This window comes from Oncorhynchus kisutch, linkage group LG15, assembly GCF_002021735.2.
Source record: "Oncorhynchus kisutch isolate 150728-3 linkage group LG15, Okis_V2, whole genome shotgun sequence".
NCBI classification, from domain to species: domain Eukaryota; kingdom Metazoa; phylum Chordata; class Actinopteri; order Salmoniformes; family Salmonidae; genus Oncorhynchus; species Oncorhynchus kisutch.
Window position 1 is genome coordinate 24,240,743 of NC_034188.2, and position 19,540 is coordinate 24,260,282.

The 19,540-nt window shown below is 41.5% G+C and overlaps 1 protein-coding gene across 2 annotated transcripts in view; it reads left to right on the forward strand.

Annotated features, from left to right (window-relative positions):
- The window catches only part of htr4 (5-hydroxytryptamine receptor 4), a 125,715-nt gene extending 111,221 nt beyond the window's left edge, over positions 1-14,494 (forward strand). Inside the window, exon 8 of one of the 2 annotated variants that reach the window (XM_031789880.1) lies at positions 10,602-14,494. In XM_031789880.1, coding sequence (XP_031645740.1) covers positions 10,602-10,692 — 91 coding nt within the window. In that variant the 3' untranslated portion in view covers positions 10,693-14,494. The remainder of the gene's footprint in view (positions 1-10,601) is intronic. The other variant, XM_031789881.1, reaches the window with a different exon arrangement.
- Positions 14,495-19,540: the final 5,046 nt, after the last annotated feature.

A 19,540-nucleotide genomic window follows, 5' to 3' on the forward strand; every position in this document is an offset into this window, starting at 1 on the left:
GGGACCGTTTACTCTGACAACACAGGGGTTCATCTGACACAATGGTCAATATAGCTCCCTAAACCTGTGTTACATTTACTGTAAGGACAGCTTAAGGGCATTAAAGTGTCAGCTCAGCCCGTTTGAGACTTTTAAAAAAAAGTACAACCGGGAGGGACAGACCACAGAGTATCTAGAGACTTTTTCTACCCACCACTCAGCTGTCCTCTCATTCACTGGTTTCTTCATCCTCTTCTTCCAAAGACAGATTGGCAGTACAGAGTGGGTTAATTACAGAGATCCTCTACACAGTGAGCTCACCAGTTGTGTCGTCAAGCTGTCTGTTCCCAAGGGGAGATAGACATTTGTTTCAGAAATGAAGGAAACGTGTAATGTGTGAGCGGAAAGGGGGGGTGCACAGATGGTTGAATTCATTAAGAGATGAAGACTGTATTCCTGTTTCAAAAGCACAACTGTTGAACATCCCAACTCTAATTAAATGCAAACAGACGCTGACTACTGGCTTATAATACCTTTCCCATCATGTCGTATTCTCTGTGTTAATTTGCTGCATCCAGACTTGACAAGAGTACTTTCAGACAACAGCAGTGTGATACTTGACAGATCATGATAACTGGATTACTTAACCATTTCTTGCGTTGCTCAACTGACTTTTGCCTGCCAGAAGACGCCCAGATACAGTGTGGTACAGATTGCAGCGCCATTTACAGAGCTATAAGCATGATGGTTGTCATAGCTCTTTGAATGGTACTGCCATATGTGCTGAAATACCAGCTCTATCATCCACCAATGCAGGCAGGCAGACATCTGCAACTTCACTTATCATTACTTGATGCATATGTATAGAGTATGTGGAAATATGTTTGTTTTTATGTCATGGTGAATATGGATGGATGATGAATTATGTAAACCTGTGAATCTGCTGGGCCCTTTTATGCCAAGTGTATCAATGTTCAGGAAAGTGATACACTTGTGTTTCACAAGAGGATTGTATCAGTAGTAGCAATGATAGGATCACATGTTACAAGTCGTCAGAAGTATAAAGTCACACAGATACAAGGTCACTAACTACCGCTAACACACCGTTTACTCAGTATTATGCAGGATTACAGGATAGTTTACAAGATGTTGGTAACGTTGAAATCTGACATACAAAACAAACGTGTTTTACTAGTGGATTTATTAAGACGTGCAACTTTACATATTCACCAGGTTTTAAAGTATGTAAACCGAAAGTGAAATCTATTATTAGTTTTAAATGAGTAAAGTTCCCGGTGCTGCTGGTTTTCAGCATCAAGGACCTTTAACATTATGTTTGCTCTGTCTGTCATTGTATGGGTTCTGGAGGACATGCCTGTCTTTGTGCTGGACTCTGAGTAGCGCTTCTCAACTGTTTATCGTTGAATGAAAGGACTGCATTTACTTGAACCTTCTCAACATGTGACGGCTCTTATGTCAACAGCAGTACTTTAGCCGACATGTCATAGACATTTCCACTTACACATTGTGAATTAGGCCAGCACATTTATTTGACAAATTGTAGAGAATATCACCCATCCTCCCACTTGTGGCAACTATACCTACACGGACTATGACAAAAACCATGTAGGCAACATGAATGCACCTGTGATTTTTAAAAAAATTAAAAGTTGACATATAAGTTGACCTATGAATTAAAGAACACAAGTGCAAGCTTGACATTCAACACGTGCTCCCCTAGTTCCAGAAAAGAGCACCAACCAATCAGTTCATAGCCTATCTGATGGAAACATTGTTGAGCCGTAGAGGACAAGCTCAACCACGGAATTCACAGGAACGGAACCTCGCTCTCTCTCTGTGTTTCAACCTTAACAATGAGTTTCATTTTTTTATTAACTCCGAACATATGATTCAAAGATGTTTGTTTTACACTGTCAGGGCATCACATAAATATGAGGATTTTTCCTCTTTAAATGGACTGTAGGAAGTGATGTTTTTTCTACATAGAAAAGCACCCTGGGCTACATTGGACGCAGTCCAGCTGCAGGTTTCTTGCAGAGACCTTTGATTTTTACAGTAACTGGGCTCTGCTCATTGTCATAGTAATGCATAATGTATAAATTATCACTAAAGGAAATGTTTATAGCTTGAAAAGTAACTTGTGTATGAAACACCCCACTTTGTTCTAACCATCTGAATCATAAATGCTAAGGCTCTACTGTTAGCTATGAGCAGGTAAACAGCAGCTGGTTATTTACTATCTTGTGTTTGCTAACTTTTCCTATATTCAAATGCACTGAGTGGACAAAACATTAAGAACACCTTCCTAATATTTAGTTGCACCCCCTTTTGTCCTCAGAACAGCCTCAATTAATCTGGGCATCGACTCTATAAGGTGTTGAAAGCGTTCCACAGGGATGTCGGCCCCTGATGACTTCAATGCTTCCCACAGTTGTGTCAAGGTTGCTGGATGTCCTTTGGGTGGTAGACCATTCTTGATACAAAACAGGAAACTGTTGAGCGTGAATAACCCAATAGCGTGGCAGTTCTTGACACAAACCGGTGCGCCTAGAACCTACTACCATACCCCGTTCAAGTGAGTCAACACTCTTCACCCTTCCCTTGGCTTCTCTGGATCTGTGGCTCACAGTGATGAGGTAGATGTTCTTTTTCCCCTCGGGGATGGAAGGGAAGGGACTTCCTTTAGTGCTTTCCTCATGTAAACTTCAGGCAATGGGGCCGGCCTGTGAATTTATAGCAAGATTTTTATCTGGTTTATGTGAAGGCAAAAAGGAATCAGACTTGCACATTTACAGGACACTACACTCCACAACATACTCTGATAATCATGTTCACACACAAAGGTGTACCCTTATGTCTTATTCTCATGCTTCAGCACGCTCTCTCTCTCTCTCACACACACACACACACACACACACACACACACACACACACACAGTCCATCTGAACTGAAGAGGGTGGTGTGTATAAGGTAAACACAGACTTCTTCTCTCCCAGGGGACTTGTAGGTACTTTTCTTCTCTCAATGTTTGCTCTCTCCATGTCTGCTCCTCATTCCAGTCAAAGAAACAATCAGGTCAGGAATGCTGCACCACTGCAACTCAACCGTCACTCAGCTAAAAGTAATCAACCTTCTACCTTTGTTCCATTGAGAGATTCAGCATGTTCAGCAGCATTCCTCCAACCACCACAGCTGTCTGCCCTGTGTGTTTGCTAGCCTGGACACCCACAGCTGTCTGCACTGTGTGTTAGCTAGCCTGGACACCCACAGCTGTCTGCCCTGTGTGTTAGCTAGCCTGGACACCCACAGCTGTCTGCCCTGTGTGTTAGCTAGCCTGGACACCCACAGCTGTCTGCCCTGTGTGTTAACTAGCCTGGACACCCACAGCTGTCTGCCCTGTGTGTTAGCTAGCCTGGACACCCACAGCTGTCTGCCCTGTGTGTTAGCTAGCCTGTACACCCACAGCTGTCTGCCCTGTGTGTTAGCTAGCCTGGACACCCACAGCTGTCTGCCCTGTGTGTTAAATAGCCTGGACAGCAACAGCTGTCTGCCCTGTGTGTTAGCTAGCCTGCACACCCACAGCTGTCTGCCCTGTGTGTTAGCTAGCCTGGACACTCACAGCTGTCTGCCCTGTGTGTTAGCCAGCCTGTCTGGCCCTGATTGTGTGCGTGCAAGTCTAGCCAGCGAGCTGTCCGTACCTTGGATCCTTCACTTAGAGATCAATCACTCTGCTTAACTTCTCCCCACAGCCCTGCCAGGCTGGCACTGGGCTCTTTTTGGAGCTGCATGTCTATATCCAGACTAGCATACAGTATGGGAATTCTGTCTGATGGAGCTCCATGTCTATATCCAGACTAGCATACAGTATGGGAATTCTGTCTGATGGAGCTGCATGTCTATATCCAGACTAGCATACAGTATGGGAATTCTGTATGATGGAGCTGCATGTCTATATCCAGACTAGCATACAGTATGGGAATTCTGTATGATGGAGCTCCGTGTCTATATCCAGACTAGCATACAGTATGGGAATTCTGTATGATGGAGCTCCGTGTCTATATCCAGACTAGCACACAGTATGGGAATTCTGTATTTTTATATTTATTTATTTATTTTACCTTTATTTAACCAGGTAGGCAAGTTGAGAACAAGTTCTCATTTACAATTGCGACCTGGCCAAGATAAAGCAAAGCAGTTCGACAGATAAAACGACACAGAGTTACACATGGAGTAAAAACAAACATACAGTCAATAATGCAGTATAAACAAGTCTATATACAATGTGAGCAAATGAGGTGAGAAGGGAGGTAAAGGCAAAAAAGGCCATGATGGCAAAGTAAATACAATATAGCAAGTAAAATACTGGAATGGTAGTTTTGCAATGGAAGAATGTGCAAAGTAGAAATAAAAAATAATGGGGTGCAAAGGAGCAAAATAAATAAATAAATAAAAATTAAATACAGTTGGGAAAGAGGTAGTTGTTTGGGCTAAATTATAGGTGGGCTATGTACAGGTGCAGTAATCTGTGAGCTGCTCTGACAGTTGGTGCTTAAAGCTAGTGAGGGAGATAAGTGTTTCCAGTTTCAGAGATTTTTGTAGTTCGTTCCAGTCATTGGCAGCAGAGAACTGGAAGGTTTGACACACTGAACTCTATCAGAGAAGTAGTTGGTGAACCAGGCAAGGCAATCATTTGAGAAACCAAGGCTGTCGAGTCTGCCGATGAGGATATGGTGATTGACAGAGTCGAAAGCCTTGGCCAGATCAATGAATACGGCTGCACAGTAATGTTTCTTATCGATGGCGGTTAAGATATCGTTTAGGACCTTGAGCGTGGCTGAGGTGCACCCATGACCAGCTCTGAAACCGGATTGCATAGCAGAGGAGGTATGGTGAGATTCGAAATGGTCGGTAATCTGTTTGTTGACTTGGCTTTCGAAGACCTTAGAAAGGCACGGTAGGATAGATATAGGTCTGTAGCAGTTTGGGTCAAGAGTGTCCCCCCCTTTGAAGAGGGGGATGATGTATGATGGAGCTGCATGTCTATATCCAGACTAGCTTATGGGAATTCTGTATGATGGAGCTCCGTGTCTATATCCAGACTAGCACACAGTATGGGAATTCTGTATGATGGAGCTGCATGTCTATATCCAGACTAGCTTATGGGAATTCTGTATGATGGAGCTCCGTGTCTATATCCAGACTAGCACACAGTATGGGAATTCTGTATGATGGAGCTGCATGTCTATATCCAGACTAGCTTATGGGAATTCTGTATGATGGAGCACCGTGTCCATATCCAGACTAGTATACAGTATGGGAATTCTGTATGATGGAGCTGCATGTCTATATCCAGACTAGCTTATGTGAATTCTGTATGATGGAGTTCTGTGTCTATATCCAGACTAGCATACCGTATGGGAATTCTGTATGATGGAGCTCCATGTCTATATCCAGGCCAGCATACAGTATAGGAATTCTGTATGATGGAGCTCTGTGTCTATATCCAGACTAGCATATTGTATGGGAATTCTGTAGGATGGAGCTCCGTGTCTATATCCAGACTAGCTTATGGGCGTTCTGTATGATGGAGCTCCATGTCTATATCCAGACTAGCATACAGTATGGGCATTCTGTATGATGGAGCTCCGTGTCTATATCCAGACTATCATACAGTATGGGAATTCGGTATGATGGAGCTGCCTGTCTATATCCAGACCAGCATACAGTATAGGAATTATGTATGATGGACCTGCATGTCTATATCCAGACAAGCATACAGTATAGGAATCCTGTATGATGGAGCTCCATGTCTATATCCAGACCAGCATACAGTATGGGAATTCTGTATGATGGAGCTCCATGTCTATATCCAGACTAGCATACAGTATAGGAATTCTGTATAATGGAGCTCCATGTCTATATCCAGACCAGCATACAGTATGGGCATTCTGTATGATGGAGCTCCATGTCTATATCCAGACTAGCTTATGGGAATTCTGTATGATGGAGCTTCGTGTCTACATCCAGACTAGCATATCGGCAATCTGTATGATGGAACGTCTCATTTAAGTCTTTCTTCAAAAAGAGATTCCTATGTTAATTACTACAGTCGGCTAAATCATACCCAATTTTGAGTTTCCATCCCAATATTATACTTTATATACATCACAGAACACTGAAATATAACAAAACTGATTGACATTTCAGAACAACAAAAGTGGTGTATTAATTATGAAATTATTCAAAATATTAAGAGCATTTCACCCATGAAGCCACTAGGTAATTTGACTGCAGGAAAGGGCTACTGCGACGGCATACATAAATACTAGAAACAACAGTGGGTAGTGGCTGAGGCGGAGTGTTATTAATTCACCCTGCATCCCTAGAGAGACAATAGCTCACTTAATCAGGCTGGTATCATTCAAGTCAAATCTGGGGCCCCCTGCCCGTGACACCCTGCCGCCCTGCCTGTCCCTCTTCTGGAGAATGACAAGTGGAATATGAGCCCCAGTGAAATGAAGGGATGCTGTTCCTGCTGTGCCCTGATGCCCTCCCTGTGCCCTGGTGTGAACTAGAACATGTTGGAGTAGATTAATATATAATAGATTTCCTCTCCCCCTGCAAAGGATGCTTGGAATTGCAGGATTGCAGATCACCAAGAGGTGCAAGTTATCTGGGTTTTACTTTTCTAACTAATCCCATACAGCTCAGTGAGAAGGCTCCTGGTCCTTAGCAGGAGGACAATCTATAGCATTGTTTTTATTCTTCACTCTGATGTTCCCAAGGTAACCAGAAAAACAAAATCGAGAACATGTATTGATCTAATCCTTTTTCTTGTTGTTTTGTTTCCCGGTCATTTTATTACACAGTTTATATTTTCAAACTGATGTCCAACTGTTTAGTCATTCTCCGAACAAAGGTGTTCATCCAAAATGTGTCAGGATGAGCAGATTTATTCTACTGGGTCAAAGTTGAGAAGTTAAATCCCTCTTACAGTAAATTATGGAGTTCACTTTGAACTGCCATCCTTTACCAGAGTAGCTGCAATTGTATACAATAATTCCTAATAGAGTTGCCAGCCTTCTACTCTCAGTGTATGTGATTGGCAGTATTCTACAGTTCACAGTATGGAGTAGGTTGTGGTCTCTGTAGTGTGTGGGTCCCTGGGCAAGAAGCGTCTATCCCACAGTGCAGCAAATGGAACAGATCAAACACTTGACTGCTGTGATCAAATCTAAGTGGCTGCTATGCTGTAGTCAGTGGTAAAGAGCCATTATTACCAATAAGATGAGAGCTGAGTTGGATGTCTTTAACACATATTTGATCATCCAGCGCTAGTTTGAATAAGGCAGGGATTTGTTCTTATTTGTAAACTTGGCCAAGTAACGCTATTGGATTCAGGAAGCCTGAGTATGTTTGATTGATTGTATTAAAATGTCAGTCTTTTCAAAGGTATTTACAATACACACACTACTAGTGAAAGTACAGTAGGCTAAATATCTGAGCTCATTGATGTCATAGATTGTTTTGTTTGTGTAATTGTAATTGTGGAGATTGAGGCTACCATTTCAACACGATAGATCATGTGAGCATTCATACATGAGGACAAACTGAAGACCATGAATAGATGAGATGTACTGTAGTCAGCCTTGGCTTGAAAGACCAACATCCAGCCATATGACCTGGTTGGTGAAAAGAGCGGTTATGTGTTAGGTGTTAAGTCAGGATGAGAGTCAGAGAGAGAGAGAGCAGTGGAGAGTGGGCAGCAGAGACATCCCAGTCAAGTGGAAGGAAGGTCAGACAGACAGACAGACAGACACACGGCGGGGGCTCTGGCCTATGGCAGCGTATGTGATTCTGTAGCCCCATCCTTAGTATATAGAGCTTAGGGCCTGGCCCGTATCCACAAAGCATCTCAGAGTAGGAGGGCTGATCTAGGATCTGTCCATACAATCATAAAAGATCAAAATGATCCTAGATCAGCACTCATACTCTGAGACACTTTGTGGACACAGGCCTGGGACCTGAGGGGCTGATATAGGGACACAGAGAAAAAGAGGATCTGCCCCTCGAACACAGTCATGTGTTTCCAGGGCATGTGATCCATTAGGAGCAGTGTCAGCATCTTCCGTTCAGTCTGTGGTCCTTTCTGTGGGTAGGTGGTAGCACTTGTTGGGTTAAACACTGCAATGTGGCAGCAATTTTGGTTTCTGCTAAATTCCGGAACATTAGAGAGTCTGAGTTTTTTTGAAGGTACATTTCACGGCCAATTTCTAAGCAGGAATCACCTTTGGTTTGGTTGTTTATGAAAACATCTCCTAATGAGACAGTGAGTCTACATTACAGTGAAATATTTAATTCACTTCTGTGTAAGCAATTTACTCCAGAGAAATCACTCATTATATGGTTTCCAAATGGTCTTTCTTTATCATCTGTTTGATGAATTTCTGTTTTGCACGTTTAAAATGTAATTTAGTGAGTATGATTTTTAATGTAATGGTATCACCCATAATTCTGCCAATCCAGGATTTTGCTATATTCATTTATTAGAGTCAATTACCTTACCTTATTGAATATTGCCTTACCAGTATATGAATATCATTCTGAAACCCTTGGTTGGAAATAAAATCCAAGATGCCATTGGTTTAAATGTGGTATCTGTCTTGACCGATGCAACTGGCCTCATTAAAATTATACCCATGTTTAACACGGAACTCAAACCGGCACACACGCCATCGTGCGCCATTGTGCATAAATGTATTTTGTCACCCCACACCAAACGTGATTACGACACGCAGGTTAAAATATCAAATCAAACTCTGAACCAATGACATTAATTTGGGGACAGGTTGAAAAGCATTAAACATGTATGGCAATTTAGCTAGTTAGCTTGCACTTGCTAGCTAACGTTAATGTGTCCTATTTAGCTAGCTTGCTGTTGCTAGCTAATTTGTCCTGGGATATAAACATTGAGTTGTTCTTTTACCTGAAATGCACAAGGTCCTCTACTCCGACAATTAATCCACACATAAAACAGTCAACCTAATCATTTCTAGTCATCTCTCCTCCTTCCAGGCTTTTTCATCTTTGAACTTATATGGTGATTGGCATCTAAACTTTCATAGTATTACCACGACGACCGGCAAAACAGTTCGTCTTTCAATCACCCACGTGGGTATAACCAATGAGGAGATGGCACATGGGTACCTGCTTCTATAAACCAATGAGGAGATGGGAGAGGTAGGACTTGCAGAGCGATCTGCATCAGAAATAGGAATGACTTCTATTTTATCCCTTGGCAACGCAGACGCTCGTTGGTGCGCGTGAGCAGTGTGGGTGCAATAATTGAATAACATGGATTTCTAAATGTATTTTACAACGCTCGCACACGCGGCGTGTCCGGTCTGGTCAGCATGTTAGACATTAAAACCACAGGCTTTAATTGGTCTTTGGGTTAATAGGATTCAAATTCTCCCTCTACAACCCCAGTCATATGATTTCTCAAATATGAAGTGAAAGAGAGGTTATTTCTGGACAAGCCTTTCAATCATGCAGACATAGTCCTATAGCATGGTCATTTGACTGCTTTTCCAAAGCCTTGGACAATGTCAAGAAATGTCTCAATTTTCCTCAATAGAATGTTATATGAGTCAAGTGAATGTATGATCACATTACAGTAAATGGGAGTTCATGCTAATTTCTGATTGTATGTCCTTTGCGGGGAGATGATCCGTGCAAAACATCCCTGAAATTGAACTCCATATGAAACAGTTGATCATCATCTTCCTCATCTGAGAGTCACCGTGTCCGGAGAAATGAGGATTAAGAAAACATCTGTGGCCCTAAACTTGTCAAAGTCAATTGATGGCATGACTAAAATGTGCAGCTCGATGGCTTTATCGTCTCGAGTCTTCAATATGACACTATTTCAGTCATCCATTAAAGTCTAAATGTCTGCCTATATGCCAATCTGGTGTATCTTCAAGTTCTCATGATGCCAGATGGTGAAAGGGAGAGTTGTCATCTCAAGTAGGAGTCTCGCTGTTTTGATTCAGCCTTACATCCCACTTGTTCATGTCACATCGTGTAATTGGAGGGGTATAGTTGTATACTGAACAGTGTATCTGTATATGGTCGTTTTAAAGCACTCTGACTACATTATTGCTTCCTCACTAATCCTGGTTGACCATGGCCCTTAGGGAACCAGTTAAGGTTTCACTGTAGTTCCACTCCTGTATTGCTGCCAACAACAACCTCAGAGAAGAGAAAGTATGGCTCATCTCCTCAGAGCCAAACACAATGTACTGTCATCCCAGAGCTTCACGTTAACCAGACTGCTTGAACCTGGCAGTAGAGACGTGCTGCTCTCTTTATGTGGGATTTAAGTTACTCAACAATACCTCTCTCCGTTCCAGGGTTGGCTATAATTTCAGCAAAACAGTGAATCCTAAATTAAATATATTATTATGCACTTCCTGTAATCTGTGTGCTGTGTGTGTCTTAGGAATGTTGATACATCTCCGAATATTGAAGCACATTGAATGATAACCCCATGTCACTTTGAAACTAATGTTACATTCTGTGTTTCGTATCATTTCAGGTATGCTGCCCTGCATAATGGAAACCACATTGAACAGGAAAAGCAGTCGTTGCAAAGAGAGGACACAGAGTCACAGGAGTCCTGCTTCTGACAACCACAGACAGATAGACAGTCAGACACACACCTTCCCATGCAGGCTGAGACAGGGACTGGGTCAGAACCATCCCTAGAGGGGGTCATTCTAAAACAGCCTCTCCAACTGACAGAGAGCCAACTCGACAACGTCTCGAGACTTCATTCTTAGTAGCAGGATTTGATTATGGACTGTGGAACACTATAAGGTGAACAATGTTGCCAAAGCTATTTGATATGAACTTGGTTTTAAGATATGTCCTTCCATATTTCCTTTGCTTAGAAAAGGAAGGAAAACACTCCAAATCTCTCTGATCCACTATAGCTCCGTTAGAAGAGAGAATGTTTCAGTAAGGCTTAGTGTCACTTAGAATGAAGCATTAACTTGAAATGTTCTAATTAAAAAAATGTAAAGGTCTCTTATCTCCCCCTGTCATTGGTGCCCTGTACTCAATCACTAGCAGCCTACTTTCTCTTGATGTTCTGCACAATCTTCAAAAGCCGAAAGGGATAGAAAGTAATTGAACACACCTACGGTAAAGTATGAAGTAATTCAGCTCTTGACCGACTCTTGATGAGTATTCTTAGCTGCTAAAATATATAAAGGATCCGTCCCTTCCCTCTCATGACTCATCTCTCAGATGTATACAAGGATGGACCATGCAATAAGATGGACATGTTTCCATGAAAGCTTTTAAAAAGTTCTGGTTGCTGGAGTAATCTTGGTCACAGTATTTTGCCTCCTACTGCTGCTGTGTGGTAGTATACTACCGTACTCTGTACAGTACGTGTGTGCATACTTGAGATCATGTCCTCTGCTTTTTGAAGTGCCGCTCTCAACATCACGTGTGTTTAGTCCAGTCCACAGTAACATCCAATGTCTTATACATGACTAACAGTAGCCTGTAAACATGTGCCAGAATGTACTCACATTTTCATTAATTTTATATTCATAAACAATCAAAGGTATCCTTGAAATGTATACGCAGCACTTCAGTCAATGTTTACTTGCACCTGAAATGTAAACATTGGCTTTTTCACTTAGGTTATTTTCCTGTGCAATTTCAGAGCAAACCAATCCACTTGCTGAGTCCTTCAGTAGGCTACCAATGAGGTCTAGCTCATGTAAGGTATTCGCCACCAAAGCCAGCATTTAATTTTCTATGAGTCACCAAATAGAGGACCAGTGGTTCAGTTAATTATATTTTCTGTCCAAAGCACTGGGAATATTTACTTTCAGCAAGCAATGTAAAGAGATCAACCAACAGACATACCAACTGTATTTTCCCCCACACATCCATCCTGTTAAACACACATCAAATTTAAACTAAATGACCCTGTTGGTTGAACTTCCTGATGAAATGTCCAACCTTTGTAGATATCTGCTTTTGATGGGCTAACAGTACGGTCCTCATGTTTCTGTAATCCATAGAATGTAGATGACCATTCAGATGTCTCAGAGTGGGGTTTGAAGGCAGGGTCAAGTGTGTTACACAGTGTCCAGAAGCATTAAGCCATTAATCATTACATTCGTCCCGTCTTCCTCCTTACAAAACTGAAACTTCAGTCACACACTCCTTCATCCTGTCCTTGGATTCAATCGTTCCCCTGGAGATTCATGAGAAGTAATAATAACGATGAACTTTATTTTAGGAATATTTATACTTTTCAGGGGAAGATTTTGACAGTTCTGCTATTCCAGAGGGTCTTGGTCGATACAAATGTTCTTGTTTTTTTCCTGCAGTAACTGACAGCTAAATGTATTTAGAATATATAGGCAGAGCATTTACAGTGCCAAACCCTCCCGCTAAAGACATCAAAACAATGTTTTTTTTGTTCGTTTTTTAAAATTCTCCTTTTAAAAACTATTTCACTCACTGTGACCTCTTCCTTAATTGAAGCACTAGCACTTTTGTAAAATATAGATGATAATGTAAAAAGATTATTCCATAGTCTTCTCATCAGTTGATTGTCCCGAGACCAACATGATGTAAACCATGAATAGGTATTTTGATCACCTATTAACGTTCCTTTTCATTCATCCTGAGGATTTATTTTTATTTTTTATTTTATTTTTGGTGATACATTCAGAAATGTCTGTTATGTCATTTAAAAAAAAAGATGAATATAAAAGTAACTACAATGTGTATAATCCATTCTAATTATATAAACATCTTCTCAAATGATTCCTTTTGTGCGTAAGACCGTGCACTTTGTACAAACAATGCAACATAATGTTTGTCCGTGAACTATCTTAACATTTCATTTGTATATTTTATTTTGTGTTTGTGTTTTTTAGGAAGTGAATTCAGCCAATGAAGCAGATTATGCATCGTTCTGTCAGCATAATGAATGCTTCTGTTTCTGAGATTTTAAAGTTTAAATAGTGATGTTTTTTTTCTGCAAAGAGTGTAAAATGAGTCTGTGTCTGTTCAGTGGGCAATTATAATGACTTTATATTCTCCATTCCAGTAGCTCTGCTGGCCTATCCTTCCAGCACAGTATAATGGTAAAGGATGAACATGTATGCTACCATATACTACGACTGATGCAGTCTCATACAGCTGTGGATTGAGCTTTGTTATGTTCAAGATGTTTATAAACCTTGTACATCACAACATTCTATTGCCAGTTTTCAGTGGACGTGGCCACCATAATAATTTCAGCCAAACTAAGAAGTGTGTCCCATCATGTTTTGTTTGTGATAATAGGTACAGGATTCTGCATACGCACTCCCCCGGGCCTGGCGGTTACCATGACACCTGGAATATAAAGCTATGTGATCGACATGGTACATTATGTGTTGGTGGTTGAAAGTCCAGAATTAGAATACTGCCTGTAGAGATTTAAAAAGGAAAACCTCCTGTGTTAATAACACACCTTTCATGTTTACTATAGTACTTTACATGCAAGAGGTAGATTTGAAAGGAGAACCATCCACTAGCGCGTATTTGACAGCTGATAATGGGAAGTGTGGCAATTCATTGTATCTTCTACTTTGTCCAGTAGGAGCTCCTTTTAATCCTTTGTGGATAACATACACGTACGTAAAAGGTCAAAGTGATGATATATTCAATGATTCACCTGTTCATTAGTGATCAGAACCACAGGCATCTTCTAGTCCCTGTGGTGTATTCTAACACCCCCAGACTCTACATACTCAGGACATCTGAAGCCCCATTTATACTTGCAGCTAACATGCATCCTTCGTCCTGATCTTGTCCGTTTACACTTATAAGATCTGATCAAAGTCTTTGAACCGTCCATACCTGTCTGGAAATGTGGGTACAATCAGAATGTGGAGATGATCCGGACACAGGACGCATGTTAACACCTATAAATGGGTCTTGAGAGAGGCTGAGCTTTGAGGTCAGTTGTCAAGAGGCGAAAGGCAAGGGACTGCACCTCACATAGAGCTACAATGTAATAGGCAGATCAAGTCAATCGTACATAACTCATCTGGGGAGATATTAGACAATGAGGAAGAAAAAAATTAAATGTGCAGTTTTAACAAACCATTTTTGTTAAGCCAATTAAAAACATACGCAAATGTTGGTACTTTTAAATGTCAACAAAGCATTGCCTTTTAAAGTTGATCTAGATTCAACAGCGTCATAGAAAGAGTTGTATCTCAAAGCCATACATTCCCTTACGGTTTGGACATTTTGGTTCAATCCTTTTTCCATTTTCGTCATTTCGTCACCGTCACCACGACTCTTAGGGTGTCGCCTCTGAAAGCTGCCCTGAAGGCAGAGCAAGCCTACAGCATGAAGGTGCTCGACAGTAATAAGGTGGTTGAAGAATAAACTTTTGTAATAACACTCAGTATTTCTTTTGATGGAAGAAAGATGGGTCACTATTTTCATGTACTCTGGCTTCTTCTCTGTCAGGGAGCTATAACGTGGAAGACTTTTTCTGTTGCTATGTGACAGCTTTAATAAATGATAATGAATGATAATTGAAGACGGAGAGACGTTACTAATCCCTGGCGTCAGGTTTCCTTTTGGCGTCACCTGGCTCTGATAGAGAGCATGCTAGTCATTTACATGACAGATAATAATGTCCTTCAAAGACTCCATAAACAATTCCTGTTAGCTCCAAATGCTAAGCATTCAAAGTCTCTCCCTCTCTTTCCACAGAATCAGTGAGGGAGGGATTGGAGTGTTCATTGGCTGCCTGGCTTGTTATATAATAGTGAATAGAGCAGGTAACATAGGTTGGGACCTTTTGCCCTTTTCCCATAAGCAATGGCCCTCAGTTCCAGTCCAGTTAGAATACAGCCTGTTGATTCAGAAAGCCGGAGCTCATTTCTCCTTCAGCCAATACAAGATAAATGGTATGCGTCACTTCCAACCTCTCAGTACATGGGGAATGCATCTGACTGAGAGTCCTTAGAATAAGGATACCTCATGTACCAGGTAAAAGCAAACGTATGTGTGTGTTCCTCTTATCATGTTCTACATTGGAGCCCCATGGGTCAGTAATTATGCTAGTCATGTTAGCATAACGTCACATTAATGTCTCCTTAGCTGTACAGTAATGTTAACGCTAACCAAATCACACACATAGGTCAGCAAACATAGGTTCTTGTACAAGATGGGTTGCTGCCGTCATTCTGGTCCCAAAGCTGGTGACCATATGGCTCAGCTTGGTTACCAGCAGACCTTTGACAGATAAGTACCACACATCCTGGTTCCCAGACAGACTTATGACAGACAGACGTGAGCCTCATCACACGATGGCATGTTTAAATCAGATGGAAACCATTACAGAATCACAATATCTTGCAGATGTCAAAGCAACAACGTTTTCCATAACTGGTTTAACAGATGGACTTGCCACCTTGGGGTTTTGTCTCCCCTTTCTGGACTACAGTAGTCTATGTGCCTGACACACAACATAGTCTCCTTCTATCTTCGTCTGCTTCTTTGCTTTAAAATTAATTTACTGTGTATCCTGACACTCTATGCATAAGCTCACATACACACTCACACTCACACCAAACTACAGTATGAGGCATCCTGCTGTAGATTAATTGTACAGTGCAATGACAGGTTGGCCTATTATACCACCATAGAAAAAACAGTTTGGCAGCTAGCACAGATACAACTGGTTCCAGGATATACAAAACTTTTCTCAATAAGCAATCACATTGGCAAGTCAAGGAGGTTTTTCCTTTCTGAAGCTGATTGGACTTAGCATGCAGAGACTCATTTCCTGCTTATTGATTTGATCTACTTCCTCTTTATTTCTCATACCTGACATTCCGTCATTTATTTCTCAGTCTATTCAGTGTGAATATAATTTGGAGAGAGTTGTTCGCTCCTCAAACACTATTGTTTTGAGATAAACTTCAGTTTAAATGGAAACAGTTATCTATTGATTCTCATTACCATGCTGAGGTTAACCGACATTGATGATACAAGCTTCATCAAGTATTTTCTACAAAATCGTTGAGCCAGTAGAACTTCAGCTCTAATTCCTGTGGAGTTCACAGTTTGGCCTGATTACAAAGAGGATTCTTGGTCCCTAACAGTTATCAAGCACCATGCAGAAGTCAACCGTATAATTATTGCATGGAAACTGAACAATGTCTCTCCCTGATTGTCTCGTGGAGGAGTTTCAGAGCCCATTCATCATTCCCTCCCTCCCTGTGAGGATCAAGCCATGTTTCATTTAAAAATAGAGTAGAAAAAGCAGCATTATAAAAAGCGAAAATGTCAGAGTACTAATGGACTGTGCACTTACTGATGTAGTGAGCCTCTCCTTGGGTCGTCACTAGTTACCACAGCCACAAAGTCATAAACCCCACCTATTTCTAACATTTCTGTTCTTAAAATCTGATTTTAAACCTAACCCTAACCTCAATCCTAACCTTAGCTACACTGTTAACTTAACCTGCCTAACCTTAACCTTGAGGAGAGAGATCGTGACATCGCAATTAAAGCTTGCCTAACATGGTAAAAATGCTCCTTTCACCGATTTATTTAGCTGATTATTTTTCCCGGGTGCTATTTCCCATGGCACTCTCTCATAACTGTCTCAACTTGACCTTTAAACATACATTCTAGATTTTAATGACTTTGTAAGCTTTCTAATAATGCATCTAACCTTTAGAACAGGGATGCGCAACTCCAGTCCTCGGGGGCCAGAGATGTCAGACTATTCCCCCCATCCCTAGCAAACACAGATGATTAAACTAATTACATTCTAAGTCCTTAGGAGTCTAAGCCGGGGGGGGGGGGGGGGGGGGGGGGCATATGGAATTGTTTTAAGAAGGTCAGACCAAGGATAATTTAGCCATTTGATTTTGAATTGTAGGACACCTTTAGGGATTCAAGTATAAAACAATTATTAGATGAAACATTGAATTTGGCCTTACTGCTATTAGCCCATAGACACGCATTGAATAACATATTTATACATGCAAAAACACCTGTGGAGTCTCAAAAATTGAATTAAAAAAGGACGTTTTTTTGTTGTCCTATATCTGAGAGATAGAAAGATCAAGATTTTTGTTTTGTTTGACATCTGTTATCCATCTTATTTTAGGCACTAAACTACTTTCATATATTCTATACATCATAATTTTTTAAAACTGGTCCCGGGCTACCTTCTGACGAATCTTGAGAGGCTTGTGGAGCATCCTAGAGTGAAACACGTACGTGTTCATGGGAGTCTCACCTTTCCACAGAGGGGTCATATTAGTGTGTAGCCAAACTGTTCAGGCGCTACAGACAGACGTTGGCAGATCGGTGGTACCGACTTCAGGCGTGTCCAATACCGCATCTGGGGGTTATAGAGCAAAATGGAGATCGCCATCGTGTTTTTGAGTCTCCTCTTTCCATAGAGCATTTCGGATGCTACCGACGTTTTCGTGAGAAGATCGATTTTGAGGATGTCTCTTGGTCTGACAAAGACCTCTGTACTGTAGTTCGGCCACCTTCCAATGCAGATGTGGAAGGTCGACATCGGCGGATGCAGTGGATTGAGATGCAGCCCGCGCAACAAAACAGATCTTCAACAGACAGATTTCAATGGGGATTTTCAAATTTTGCTGATTAGATTTCCATGTGTGTTAGCTGGGGCTGGGGAAAACGTGAACCCAGTTAGACCCCTGAGAATTGGAGTTGCTGATCTCTGCTTTAGAGGTTCAGAGGTTCTCACTCTCTCAGCTCAACTTGGATGGAGGTTGGCCCTTATACTATGGGGCTCTCCAGTGTAATCCAGAGATGAGAGCTATGGAATTTGGAACAGTACACTCCAATGTGAGGAGACGCTCAAGGGGCAGCCAAGTTGAGCTAACCCTTCTCTTCCTCTGGTAGGATTATGGAGGATGGTGCCTCTCAGGGATCAAAAGCTGATCGAATGAAGATTTTAGCTGTGTTTAGCTTTGTTTGATGTACTGTTATCGTGTTCTGTATTTGCTCTTGGTAGAAATGGGTATGAAGGAGAGCTCTGAGATGTGAATGGGAAGGAGTTGTCCAAGAAGTGCTTATTATAACGCAACTGAATAAAGAGATGTTTTGTCAGGAGCACTGTCTGTGAACCTCCTCCACTCACTTAATGTCTTCATCAAATGTGTCCTTTCGTCTTTACGTTTTGTCTGCCTTGCTTAGTGCACCAACTCTTCTCCTAATACATTTTTTTAAAGGCCAGCCTGTCAAAGCAGGGTAATTTTTCAGCATATCCTTTACAGTTTAAGATGTTTTGTTTAAGATACTAGTTGCCATTCTACTCAAATAAATCACAGGAAAAACATTGCACCCCTTTTAAAGTAGCTGCAGTGATGGCATACTAAGCCAAATGTATGTTCTTTCTCCCACACATCCCATAGATATTTAGAGCGTGGTCTCTCTGCTTGGAATGGGTTTACTAATAGTGTCCTAAAGTGTCTCCTGCTGATTCCTATCTGTGGAGTGTTTTACGACAGATGCTCCCTCCTTCATTCTCAGCAGCACCTCTGTCCTCTTTTATTAGACGAGCTGTGAGCTGGGGGAGAGGTGAAGAGAGGTGCCAAAGTTCCACTGGACTCATGCAGATGATGACTCCCACAGGCATGGGCCTGTAGAAAGAGTCTCAGAGTATGACTGCTGAAATGGTAGTATGCCATTTCTGCCCCATGCAACATTGCACAAGATCACATTTTCTACGTGAATTGTTAACAGAAACAGCGTCACTTGTCTTTCTACTTGAAATTCAAGTCTTTAGGTGACTTTTTGGCAAACTCCAAGCAGACTGTCTTGCATTTTACTGAGGAGTGGCTTCTGGCTTCCTGTCTCAGACTCTACGACAATTCCTTCGACCTCATGGCTTGGTTTTGGCTCTGACATGACCTGTCAACTGTGGGACCTTATATAGACAGGTGTGTGGCTTCCAGGGCATCTCTTTGGCCTGAATGCCAAGCATCACGTCTGGAGGAAACCTGGCACCATCCCTACTACGGTGAAGCATGGTGGTGGCAGCATCATTCTGTGGGGATGTTTTTCAGTGGCAGAGATTACAGGATTTACTTTTAGATAATAATGAAGAACATTACATGGACAGGGGGAGCCTGATCCTGAATCAGCACTCCTATACTCTAGAGCCCCCAGAACATCGTCAATACAGGGGTGGACTCCTGGTATCATATGAACATACACAAGACATGGTAAAATGTGTAGAATTGCAGGAAATGAGCATTAAAAATGCAAAAAAATTGTGCAAACAGTTTGAACATTTTGGGATTGCATGGGTTGAGAGGTGGGGTTTGTTGCTACAATGATAAATGATAATATCCATCCGGACCTTTTCCACCTGGGAAATCTGTGTGATTTGACCTTCTCAGATAGTAGTTGAGTACCCTGATGTAGAGTCTGAGATGTGCA